The sequence below is a fragment of the Halichondria panicea genome, chromosome 11 (genome assembly GCF_963675165.1).
Source record: "Halichondria panicea chromosome 11, odHalPani1.1, whole genome shotgun sequence".
NCBI lineage: Eukaryota > Metazoa > Porifera > Demospongiae > Suberitida > Halichondriidae > Halichondria > Halichondria panicea.
Window position 1 is genome coordinate 3618144 of NC_087387.1, and position 13822 is coordinate 3631965.

Sequence of the window (13822 nt, forward strand, 5' to 3'; positions counted from 1 at the left end):
ATGTTCCATACAAGTTAATCTTGCTATTCATCGTGCCTGTAGCAGTAATAGACCTACTCAGTGACCAATTAGATTGCAGTATTACTGCAAGTATTTTCTAGTAGTTACATGTTAGCACTAGAATGCTAGCTATTGGTACAGAGCCTCCAAGCAGAAACTTTTCTTTTCAGTATTAAGTATAGGATATACCACACCTAGGAGGAGGATATAATTATAGGGTGCATATCCTCCTCTTAGGTGTGGCATATCTGACTTATACCAGGTGACCACAGCACTATAAAAGGACCTCCCCCTAGCAACAATTCAATCCACGATGCAGACTGCAAAAGAGAACAAGACTATGCTGGATTTTGCAGCCGTCAAAGAGCTAGTTGAGCAACACGTCGACTCCTAGATGCTCAAGAGCTTCCTTGGTCCAAGCGTTGACCATTCGACGTCCCTCACTGGAGTTGCAAGCTCTTCTTGGATAAAATTATCTAAACCACACCCATGGACCCATGGAAGCTTAGCCATCTTGTTGGAGAGCACCTTCCGTGTTTCTGCCGTCGCTTTGAGTCTTAGTATCGTCAAGCATGGCTCTTTTCTCTTTGCTTACTTTCTTGAAAAATAACTTTAAAAACTGTGCATGCATGCCTGGGGCTGTATGCTATATCCTACAACTGTTGACCATGCAATGAGATCAATTAGTGGTGACATAAGTGGGGTATAATAATTATAAGTTCTTTTTAATGATTTTCAGTACAAAACATGGAAATGAGATGAAATGCGGATTTATAAGATGAATTTCTAGCATACATAGCTACATTTCTACCTTGTGTTTTAGTATTAGACTCACCACCAGAATAGGGCATAGAGCTGTAGGGAGGCTACTAGACGCTTCACTGTCCATTTCATGTAGGGCCAGTTATTCTGTCAGCTGACATACATGTAAGGTCACAAGTACAGTGCAGCATTCGTCTATATCCGTATTGCATAACCATAAATATCTTTATGCTTTATGCTAGGAAGTTCTTTTGGTAACTGTAAAAGTGAGAAGAGAGCTGTAAGGCTGTACTCGACTGATGCAGCTATTAATTGTAGGCTTCGTACTGCAACAATCCGTGGTTGATCATTTCCCACTGTTTGAGTTTCCCTGTGATTATGCCTGCATGCAGCAGTAGAAATATTCAAATTGCATTAGCTACAAAGTAGTAGCTTAATTAGGAGTGGTATGAAGGGGGAGCATGCAACTACTATACAGCCCGGCCCCATACACCATTAATTTTGTCTGTCTCTGTCGTATACCGCCAACATCTTAGTGACTCTACAAAAAACAGTGTGGTTACAATGGTAATTACATGTATTGCACAAGCACACACACGCATGCGATTGAATTTCTGACTATAGCCCGCTGTAAATGGTTATGTCAACCCATACAGTTTACATGCATTACTAGAAGTGTTAGTGAGGTAGAGAGACAATAATGTGTATGTAGCAATATGCACAACAGTTTTAACAACGTTCATAATTGATCCTTTGGATTATTCATGTATATACATAATATTGTACTTACACGTAGGATCAAGAACATGACCTTGCATGTACCGGTGGTATTGCTCGTATGGCTTTAAGAACAGGAGACATTCGAAGGTAAGTACGCTTAGGCTGACTTATCGTTGTCGTATTCTCATTCACGTTGGAACATCTTTTAAATAGGGGTGTGACACTGGCCCAATCAATCAACAACAAACAGTTGAAGAAGGAGTGTGCTTCCATCTTAGAAACATTAAAAGTGTGTTACGTATTATACAATGCATACGCTTTAGTTTGCCAACTCCATGTACATGCATGTAGCTGTATGCTGAAGCTGCCACTCTGTATGAAGGCTCAGACTCTTGGGACAAAGCTACTTCTGTCTATATGAAAGGCAAAAATTGGTGAGTTCAAATCACAGAACAAAATGTGTGTCGATCCTATCAATACAAATGCAACATAAATTATAATATCGAGAGGGACAGGGACACGAATAATAATTATTATAACGAGTGAATTATTATAACGAGTGATGCAAGCTGCGCTGTGCTAGTGCCTCTCGCCATGTTTTGCTTTCGCTCAAAAGTATTAGTGTTATAGAAGAGGTAATTAGTTTTCTTTGTATGACAATGAATGCACACAGTCATTATAAGAGTGGAAACAGAAGTCTATCTGATAGCTTGATGAATGGAAACATGACTGTGTAGATCTACTGTATAGCCGGTAACATTCGTAGTTGTTAGTCACTTCGTGGATAATATTTTCGTGGTTGCTGCTTGCACTGCAGGTAAAGGTAGGCAAGGTCACTTCATTTGTGGGTAAAATATTCGTGGTCAGAGCTTCAACTACGAAATATTTTGTCTCCCGGAAATTCCAGCTACAGTAGACTCTCGGTCACCCTTGGGACAGTGCTTAGCTGGAATAGCAAGGCTGCATGTATTTCAGGAAATAGCCGTGGCTTAAAAACGACCAATCTCGAATCTAATGACTATACTTTTGCGGTTCTTGTCTCGAAGATAATGCTCTTCTGATTCTACCCAAAACGTCATATCTAGCCGTAATAAAAGTATAAACCTACTTTGGGGAAGCCAGCGCTGGCAAGAATACAGAATAGCGAGTGGGGTCGCAGTAAACATAATAAATTAAGAATTATGTTATCTAACATTCCGTGCCAAACCAAATGGCCGGTATATCGAGGTGGCCGCACTTCAGAGCCGGAATAGCGAGAGTCTACTATATACGTTTAACACTGAATTTATCAGAGAAAATATCCTATATAGAGACAGAGCTGTAGGTTTGTTGTACAGCTATTTTCTTTCTGGTAGAGTCAGTAGCAGTACAGGGATTTGCTGAGTTCTTGCAACTGCAATATCAAGAGCGGAAGTACCTGTCACGTGAACAGTTACGTAATTCTGGCTAATTCCTAAACAATTTTTCTCTAATAAAGCCTTTAGGCCTATTTCATTATTTATTTTGGGAAAAAACCTACCTATACAGGAGGCTTTGCTCTGCATCTGCAAGCCTTTGTACCGCAACTAAAGCTATCCTTGAGCATTTCCAATCGTTTTGTGAGCTACTATTAGTCTGTCGCACAACCTGTGTCACAGACCTGTGTATCCAGCTGGAGCTAGCCTAAGAGAGATTTTACTGAGACTAGTGATACACTTTCAACAGCTTGCGGGCAGGCTGGGGCAAGTAGTAGCTCACGAAACGATTAAGGATAGCTTCAGCTGACAACCTGCTGTGGGTGCAAAGCCTTTGCCAAAGGCCCTTTCCTATGTAAGTCGATGTTTTCCCGGTTTAAATAGTCTCTATCAGTGGTTTGGAATGAGCCACAATTTTTTGTTACGTACCGGTTCACGTGACAGGTACTTCCGCTCTCGACATTACAGTTGCAAGAACTCTTCAAATCCCTGTAGACTTTCACCAAAGTTTGTGTTAGATGGCCGTGGCCTGTTCATATAAGCTCTTGTCAGCTTTCACTCCGTTCAGACGATTGTCATCTACACTGTTGCAGGCTAGTGAGTCTTTTGTTAACATAGCAGGCTAAGGGTAGCTATCAGAGAATGCTATCCGATGGGCTAGAAACCTTCAATCGAGCTTTCTATCTACTTCCTTCAATCTATTTCCGTCATTTTACTGAGCATATGCGATGTTATCCTAAGCCCCCAGATGCCCGGGTGAGATTTAGCATGCGTAAGCAGTCGTTACCAGGCCCACTTCCCTAATGAAGTGCGGCTGCATTCAAATTTGACCATTAATTTTTTTTCGCAAATTGATTTAAAGTTTATATTATGCTCAAAATGTTGTTAGCAAGCCCAATGATTAATTGATCTTGCGTATCATCAGACGTAACGTTTTTTGTACTGTGAATAGTTAGTAGTTACCGTATAATTAATTCTCATTTATCGGACAACAGAAAATAGTCCGGGTGTATTTGGTATAGAGAGCAGAGCACGCGAAGTGTCCGGAATAATTAGGTAGCTGCATGCTAGCTACAACTGTAGCTAGTAACAGTGTGCGACTGAAAAGTTGCACTAGCAGGGTTTCATCTAGTGCATGGGGGCAGTGGTGAACCTTCCCCTCCCCCCCCCCCCCCCAAATGTTTGTCATTAATCACATTAGTACAGTAGAACATCGATTATCCGGACACCTTGGTTCCAGAGGCAGGCCGGATAACCGGATAATCGAATAGATAAACCACGCCTTGATCCACCCACTTTATTAATAACAGCAGTGCCACATGGTTGTCTGCGCATGCGCAGAAGATAAGCAGACCTGTATCCCTAGTAACAGCTGCAATACGCATGCGTATTTTAGGGACACACTGATCAGAACATTCAGATAATGGAGGGCCAGATAATCGAGGTTCTACTGTATACTGTCTATGATGTGCGATACCGTATAGTGGATAATTTTCGTGGGGTAAAACATTCGTTTATCTGGAAAAAATACACTGCATTCATACGTTCGGTAAGCCACGTCTACGTTAAAATTTCGTTTTGTGGAGATCAGCTTGACCACAACAATAACGAATTTTTACCTCACAAAAATTACACTCTATACGGTATGTAACTAGATCTACTGTAGTATATAAGGGGTGCAGTCAACAAAGTTTTAATGTGGGAGTGGCCAAACATTTTGCGGCGTGCGCAAACCTTCCCCCCAAAACTTTTAATACTCTGACTAGCTAGTCAAAGCTATCTATAAACTTGTAGCACTCCTGTTAGCTATAAAGCTATAGCTATGTTGCTTGGAATGCACATGTATATTGTATCTCAACTTTTCAAGGTATTGTCCGGATATGTAAAGTCACTATCAATGATCTATACCACATACGGTTAGCATGTGGTATAGCCACCACTTGAGTTGCCACAAATATCTTGGCAAACGTTGCACAAGTCTCTACACGGAGTTTGACCTGGGTACTGTTTGCCGTGCAACAGTGACGGCTTGCGAGTCTATAAAATCAGTGCCCTCAAGGCAAGGGAGTTTATGAATACGCGGAGTTTAAGTTAAAACCCCACCCAGTTGCTATGATACAAACCCCTATGTGTTTTCCGGAATTGTATAATCACATGTATATTAGCTGTATACTTCTAGTTTCTTGGTGATATCGAGAGAGAGGCGGAATTAACATCCCGTTGCTACATTGTTGCCTAGTGCAATATGCAGCATAATGCACTGCTGAAAGTCATAATGCATTACCACAAAACGCCCCTCTGGCATTAGACAGACAATGAGAAATAACAAATATCAAAGTAAGTCCAGCCATGCAGGAATGTTCAGCACTGCTGGAATTTCTTCTTTGCAACCATGCGGGTTTTTAAATTGTCCAAGGTTCATTTTGTGGAAGATTCTGTGTTCCTAGACCTAGCCCTCCACCTCGTGATACATGTCAATTCTGTTGCTATGCCCTCAGGATATAAACTAGTTATAACACGTGCACTTGGGATGCATGGCATATATTGCACTCAGCCCTCAGGGCGTAAAACTGTATCATAATTTTGTATTAGCACTCTTGTGTAGTGCAGTATAATACATACTGTACACAATAATTATGTTTTACTTTTGGAAGTATACGTAGCAGTTTTGTGAGTTGGTTTATGGTATTTATAGGAGAAAGGCTGGTGAGCTGCTAGAGAGAGTGACATCCCCAAGGTTACATGCTCAGTATGCCAAGGCATGTGAGGCTGATAAAAGTTACAAGGAAGCTGCTAGGGCATACGAGGCCGCCAAGGATTATGACAATGCTGTCAGGTACTGTAAATCATCTTTGCACTATACCGTATGTACTTGATTAAACGCCCGGGCGTTTATTTCCTAGCAGCATCTGTAGAGGGGGCGTTTAAACGAGATGGGCGCTTATTCGAAACGGGCGTTTATTATTTTGTCTACTTCAAACTCATGCTCATCAGCAGTTATTATGCTCTTTTTGGCTGCTGCCACAGCTCTCAGCTTCAATCTTAAGTCGTAGGAGTGGTGTTTCTCCCTCTGTGTCCTCTCTGCCATAATAAATAGATTATTCTATGCTGCCATTGTTTCAGCTGGTTCCACGTGCTAATTCAGCTCCACCCACAGTGCCACGACCCATACATGGGCGATTATTTAAGAGGGGCGTGTATTGGCAAAGACAGCTTTTACCATGGGCGTTTAATCAAGTAAATACGGTATATACATTTGAAATATTGTTGTAGTATGTGTTACTATACACTACATGTAGCTACTAACTTGAAGTGCATATTGTTGAAAATGGTTGTACAGGATTTATCTGTCACATTTAAAGTCTCTTGACGATGCTGTGAGGATTGTGAAAGAGTCTCAATCAATAGATGGTGCCAAACTGGTTGCAAAGTAAGTGGCAACTTCGTAACTACATTACTGTGCAGTCACAAAAGTGTGTGTGTCTTTTATGGGTATACAGATTCTTCCAGAAATTGGGTGATGTCGCCTCAGCATTGCAATTCCTGGTGTTGTCTAAGTGTCAAGAGGAAGCTTTTCAGATGGCAGAGGTATACTTTTATATGCGTGTACTAAACTGTATGAAATTGTGCGTACATGGATTATTACGGTCTGTCTCAACATTTCTTGATAATAATGTGCCTCTATAAAGAATATTCTTACTGTGCATGCATGGCTAGAGCTACAACTACATGGATCAGTATGCTGAAGTGATTGGAAGCGATGCCAGTGTAGACGACTATCTCCGGATGGCTTCTCACTTCAGGAAAAACAACGAGCATTTCAAGGCTGGTGAATTCTTTTTCAAAGCAGATGTGTACGACAAGGTATTTAAATACACCTCTGTGTGCAACTACAGTAAATTTATTGTTTGCAATTGTAGGCTTTGTCACATTTTCTTCGCTGCCCCATGTCTATGTATCCTGATGGAGAGCATATCGATATGGCAATTAAAGTAGTTGGCAATGCCAAAGAGGACTCTCTGACTGACCAGCTAACCGGCTACTTGATGGGAGGAAATGATGCTACTCCCAAGGTAAATGTAGTGTGAGATATACATAGTACCTTATATTTATACCATTAAGTGTACCCTCGTGATTAATTACGCCTCGAGGCGGCTACAGTAAAGCTGACTGTGTGTGTGTGTGTGCCTGTGTCTGTGTCTGTTCCAGCTGGTCTGCTCAACGGTTGCAATGCGACGAAAACTAACAGCTTCTATAGGCTTGTAGCCATGTTCTCTTGGATTTGATTCGTGGATTTGCAAACTAAAGCAGCTTTGTTCTCTAGTTATGTGATATTACTTACAGTAAAGGCTGTTGCAGTCTCTTCAGAATCTTTTGTAGCATCATTTGTTCGCACAAAGTGTCTGTGCAACTTAGTCTTGCACTAAAGCGCTACATGTAGCTTGCTGCAAGAAAGAGTCAGAAAAGAGCGACTGCAAAGCTGCTGCCAGATCAGAGTTGCAGCAGCCATTGCAAACTTTAATCTACTGCGGTTTCACCCCTTTTCTGCGCATGCGCATTCCATCCCACGAGATTCTGAAACAGAATACAATTTCTCTTCTTCTTTTCATTCTTTTCATGAGGTCCTGGTAAGCCACCAAACACTATAATTATACAGTAGACTCTCGCTATTCCGGCTCTCTAAAGTACGGCCACCTCGATATACCGGCCATTTGGCTTGGCACGGAATGCTATCTATATTATGTTTACTGCACAAAACTCACCCTGAAGTACGGCCACTCGCTATTCCGTTTACCGGCCAGTGCTGGCTGTCCCAAACAAGGTTTTCAATCTAATTTTATACGTATATTACGACCGGATATGACGTTTTGGGTGTGGTTTAGCAAATAAAATTGGATTACACTTAAATAGAGAACAGAATGATTCATTATCCTTCATTATCCTCGAGACAAGAACTGCAAAAGTAGTCATTGGATTCGAGGTAAGGTCGTTTTTAAGCCGCGGCTATTTCCTGAGCTACAGCCACCTCGCTATTCCGGCCAAGCTGCATGGTCCCAAGGGTGACTGGATTAACGAGAGTCTACTGTACCATGTAGACATACAACTATTTCTCTGGACCCCCACCGTTTGTCATCGACAGGAAATGCAAACTTGGAATTTATTGTGTCAACAATTCCAATATCAAAATAATAACGTTAGTTAATGTACAGTGTAGAGGGGTTTATGACAGTAAACCTCCCGACTACGAGGGCGTAAGCCCGAGGGGAGGTGTGGTTTACTGTCATAAACCCCAAGGCACTGTGCATTAATTGATATATGTCCCATCTGATTGGCTGACTGGTTGCTATGCATCAAGCTGCATGACTACCACATAGCAACACTATTTAAACAAGAAGACAACTAGGAAAAGAGAGCTCGTCCACACACCAGGGCTGCTGTCCACACTCAAATCCTTGCGCAGCCTGGACAGAATATGAGCAGCCAGCCCCTCCCTCAAAGCGAACGGTACAGAGCCGGCCACTCCCAATCTCTGTTCAATTAGTCAGCCCCTCCCTCCACTTACTGCGCAGCAACCAGCCAGAAGAAACAACACAGCTAGCTCTAGACGGTGTCTAGACCCGTCCAGCTCTCTTCAGCTATGCCAGGCTAGTAGGCAAGCAAAGGTAAGCTTAAAATAGCCACTCCTATATTATTAATAAACTGGCTTCTTTTTCTTTGAATGCAGAAGCTGAACAGGCCTAGTGCAGTGTGTGCAGTACTAGTGCTAGTGAGCAAGTCTGCCTGAGCCAGCTAGTCTCCCAGAGTGTCTCTAAAGCAGCTCCTTCTGCAAGCACACAGCAGAATTTTTGATGAACTAGTCTTACAGACTACACCCAACTCTATGTTATAGATAGTACATGGGCATGAGGTATCTATGTGTTATAGTGTCCCATATCACGAGGGCTTTGCCCGAGGGATGAGGGACGCTATAACCATAGATACCGAATGCACATGTGCTAACTGATTTAGATCCCACTTTTCATTGGCTGCCTCAGGCAAGAAGTGTATCTATAAAAGCAGCAAGCCTTAGCAACAGCTTTATTTTTGAAAATGTCCTGTTCTGACTATCTAGTCTAGATGATTTCTGCTAAAAAAAACCTTTGCATTGGCCTTGCTTCAACATTGGAATGGACAAACTAGTGACTCCACCTTGTGCAGGAAGCGCTCTGCAACAAATGAGCCCAGCCTCCTCTTTCTCTTTCTCTGCACTCAAGCCCCCACCCCAGCTCAAGCTTCTCAGTAAACTGTTCTGATATGTACGGCTAGCTAGCAAGGAACAGCTTGCAGCAATGCTACAGTGCACTATCGTTCCCAAAAAGACACAGGAGTCTACTGAAGTAAACAATTTGAAACATGGCTGCAGGATAGAAACAGAAGTCAGGAGGACGAAGTTTACAAATGCTACAAGTTGAAGACATGCTTGTGACAATGGACCCAGAACTGTTAAAATCATTGGCTCTTAGTGTTCCTCGTAGAGACAAGAAAAAATACTGGTGAACCCTACCATCAACCCAGCAAACGCTATAGAAACTGGTAGTGAAAAAACTGAACAGCCATAGCTAATTATCATGCAGCTACAGCTTTATTATCATTTCTGTACATTCAAAAATTGTACTTGTACTTTATACCCTCAAGCTTATAATTCCCTGGGAAACTATGAGATTATGGCTCATAATTCCCTGCTAAACACACACAAGTGGGATCTAAGTGTTTCATTTTGGAGTTGCAAGACATTTCATTCATCTTCATTCATCAAAACACCATTATTTTAATTTTAGTTGCATATGCTTGAGGTGCCAATTTATGAGCCATATTTTCCCTTAGCCCTGAGGTGCCAATTTATGACAGTTAAACCCCACTAGACTACATGGCAAAAGTGTAGTACGTGGGAAATATTTATACTTATTGTCCACTAGCTACATCAGAATTTATGGCAGTAAACCAAGGACGATGGCTCGAAGCCCCGAGGCCAAGGACGGTTTACATTCGAATGTAGTGAGACAATAAGTATTAAATACGAAAACTGCTTGCTACCTAGGCTACCTCACCCCAAGGTGCATACAACTAGCTATTATAACAGTCTCAAAAACTATTAAAACGAATAAAAGTTTGTCTGTACAACTTGTAGCCAGTGCTAAGCTTCTAGCTCTAACTTGTCCATGTCGAAGCAGTGAGCCCTACCCATCTGTCCTGGCCTGTGTAGATGTAGTACATGTATAAAATCAGTGCGCCCTCAAGGTAAGGGAGTTTATGAGGAGTGCGGAGTTGATGGTAGTTAACCCCACCCAGTTGCTATGATACAGACCCCAAATGGGGTATAATAATTGTTGCTTTTTGACCTCTGAGATCAAAGGAATAGCAGTGCCAATATAATTATGTTATAGTTATAACACGGGCACGAGGGATGTATGGAATATATTGCACTGAAGCACGAGGGCGCCAGCCCCGAGGGCTGAGTGCAATATATGCCATGCAGCCCGAGTTCACGTGTTATAACTAGTTTATATCCCGAGGGCATAGCAACATAACACTGTCCTAGTAACACAATATAAACAGCACAAAAAAAGACAGAGACAACTCTAGACACAGCTCCATCTCTTCTCTCTTCTAGACACCAGTATCTGCAGCGTATAAGATTGGCATGACCGACAAATGGCTTGACACAAAATTGTTGGAGTTTCAACTGAAATCTGCAAAACAGCCCCACCCCACTTCTGGTGCTGCAAAACAGCCCCGCCCCACTTACTGCTGCAAAGAAACAGCCCCACCCCACTACTCAGTGAATACTAGCTGGCTGGTCTACGCTCGGCCTCATATAAACCAAGCCAAGAAAGCTCGCTTCTACACTGCTGCAAAATAGCTCATGCCCCCAGCAAAAAGAGCCACTTCTAGTGCTACGGTGTAGCAGAATTGACATCAATCACGATGTCGAGGACTAGGTCGATCTAGGAACACAGAATCTTCCACAAAATGAATCTTGGACAATTTTAAAACCTGCATGGTTGCAAGAAGAAACTCCAGCAGTGCTGAACATTCATTCCTGCATGGCTGGACATACTTTGATACTTGTTATTTCTCATGCGTATTAATTTAATTTAAATTTAATTGTCTGTCTAATTGCCAGAGGGGCGTTTTGCGGTCAGTGCAATATGACTTTCAGCAGTGCAATATGCTTCATATTGCACTTGGCAACAACGTAGCAACGGGATATAAGGCATAATTATTGCACTGTGGCACTGTGGTCAGTTCTGTATATGGCTTACAGAAATGTGACCTTTCAGTGAAGTTTCCACCTCCTATCCAAACCAGAGGAGGTTGATCATGTTGTTAAGTAATCTTCTAATTTTCTTTGCAACCTCCAATTCGTACAGTAAATGCACAGAAACCATAGAAGGAACCCCAACCCGCTGAGTCAGCACTTTTTCATTCTAGAGCGTTTTAATGTCTGTCTTGTATTACGTCTTTGTTAGTCTATGAGTCGTAGTAGTTTAAAACTATCGTTGCTACACCTGCTATATTAAGACAGGAGTCAGAGAAACAAGGAAAGTGCAGCAACAACTGGAATTTTGTGACTAATCTTAGTTTCTGGCTTATTACTTCGAGTATGACTATGCTACTCACTTTTTAGTGTCACTAAAATAATATTGTTAGCATCATTTCCTACTAGTCTAAAAGGCTACGGTCGTTTGCAACCTTTTGATTTAGCTAAGAAACTTGCAGAGATAGCTACTTTCTCTGCAAGTTTCCAGGAGGTTACAAAGAAAATTAGAAGATTAACAATTGTGACCAACTTTCTCTGTACCCAAATCATAGTGACACACTTATGAGACAGTAATGGTTCCTGTGGTAAATCTACTTGACAGCATAATTATGCATGGTTTCAATGCAATTACTACCATACCGTAGAGGGTAATTTTCGTGGGGCAAAGTATCCGTGGTTTTCGTGGTTGAAGGTCGACCACGAATATTTTACCCACGAATGAAGCGACCTTGCTTACCTTTACCTGCAGTGCAAGCTCCAACCACGAAAATATTACGCATGAAATGTCTCAATATTGCTGAACCATCAATATTGCTGAACCACGAATATTTTGTCCGCCGAAAATTATTACCCGCTCCAGCCACCAAAAACAGAGCAAAACTATTATTTTTTTTCGCAGCTATGTAGCAAGTGGTTTCTCTATGCTGGTTTCTATATATATTATACGTACAACTAATGATTTTCAAGGCAGCAAATTAGTTATTACATGGCAATTCGTGCCACAAACAGTTCATTGGCCCTTGTAGTAGATAATGATCTCGGGCCTTTACATAGCCATGTAATAACTATTACATACAACAATAACACAAACTATAATCACCTTTTCTATAACTAAGCGAAAGCAAAAAAAATGGCGAATGTTTTAAGTTGCAAATTTCATGAGAATTACCTTCACCAGGATGCCAAGTACTTATTCCGACTCAACTTAGCTACTGGAAAGTATCGTGAAGCTGCTAGAGCTGCTTTGCTTATTGCAAGGGAGGACCAAACTGCAGGGAATTACCGCAATGCTCATGATGTGCTCTTCTATATGTACTCAGGTAAATCGATTTACTGTCTGGTGTAGTTAGTGTAATATGATGTGATGTGTTGTGTTGGTGCAGAGCTTGTCAAGCACAGTATCAAGATTCCCTCTGACATGGCCTTCAATCTAATGATTCTTCACAGCTATATCCTTGTAAAAGTAGGATTCTCCAACTATTTTTATGTGCTCATGCGCTCACTGACATTCAATTTACAGATGCATGTTAAGTTAGGGGACCATTTGAAAGGAGCCAGAATGCTTATACGTGTTGCCAACAACATCAGCAAGTTCCCTTCCCGTAAACTCTATTAGTACTATTATTGAATGTTTGATTGAAAAAGTCCCGTTTCAGACATTGTTCCGATCTTGACTTCTACTGTGATCGAATGCCATCGGTCTGGGCTGCGGAACTCTGCTTTCTCATACGCAGCAATGTTGATGAGACCAGAGTATCGACAGAAAATTGACCCTAAGTGGAAGAAAAAAATAGAGCAGATTGTCAGGTAAGATTATTAAAAGTTACATGATAATTAGTAATACTTGTAGGAAGCCAGACAAAAGCGAACTAGAAGAAGAGCTACTCCCTTGTCCATACTGCGATCACTTGGTACCTCAAACAAAGTTAGACTGTCCACAGTGCAAGAATACAATACCATATTGTATTGTGACGGTAGGCCAAGGAAGTCGACATGCTCTCTAGATTAAAGCTTTCTTAATAGGGCTATCATATGGAGAAAAATAATTGGACTCAATGTCCACATTGCAAGTTTCCTGCTCTCTATTCCGAATTTCAGAGGTACGTTGGTTGGAAGCTGATAGGTGTGTGTACAAGTGCTAACTCTTACCTGTGCGTGACTTTGTACACGACTACCTGTATCTCGATGAAACTGCATCTCATCGAACCAACATAGTGTTAATGTTGTCACTTCTTACATGTGTGCATCCAACTGACAGGTTTCTGAAGGGTTCCACTGATTTTAGTTGCCCTATGTGCTCAAAGAAAGTTGACAATGTAGAAGTCACTAAAGTGGAAAATGTTTCAGCAGTGCTGCTTACTATGTAGGTAAAAGTGTATGACAATGTAATTATGTAAGTATACTGTTAGAAATGTTATTTTGATTACTACTAAAAATAAATGGCGTTTGTCGATGTAAAAATAATTATACGTCCATGCTCATTATTTAATAATCAATTATTGGCTTGGTATATTTATGTACAGTGTACTAAAGTGTACTCTCTGTATGGCAGACACGTTGGTGTAATTATACCCTCTATCTTTTA

General features: G+C 41.4%; 1 protein-coding gene across 1 annotated transcript in view; it reads left to right on the top strand.

The window, feature by feature from the left end:
- The window catches only part of LOC135343656 (WD repeat-containing protein 19-like), a 32124-nt gene extending 18302 nt beyond the window's left edge, over positions 1-13822 (top strand). Inside the window, exons 32-46 of the mRNA XM_064540625.1 lie at positions 1559-1629; positions 1696-1771; positions 1834-1916; positions 5632-5772; positions 6277-6366; positions 6437-6524; positions 6654-6800; positions 6857-7009; positions 12416-12557; positions 12621-12700; positions 12758-12839; positions 12894-13044; positions 13088-13211; positions 13261-13337; positions 13496-13822. Coding sequence (XP_064396695.1) covers positions 1559-1629; positions 1696-1771; positions 1834-1916; positions 5632-5772; positions 6277-6366; positions 6437-6524; positions 6654-6800; positions 6857-7009; positions 12416-12557; positions 12621-12700; positions 12758-12839; positions 12894-13044; positions 13088-13211; positions 13261-13337; positions 13496-13604 — 1614 coding nt within the window. The 3' untranslated portion in view covers positions 13605-13822. The remainder of the gene's footprint in view (positions 1-1558; positions 1630-1695; positions 1772-1833; positions 1917-5631; positions 5773-6276; positions 6367-6436; positions 6525-6653; positions 6801-6856; positions 7010-12415; positions 12558-12620; positions 12701-12757; positions 12840-12893; positions 13045-13087; positions 13212-13260; positions 13338-13495) is intronic.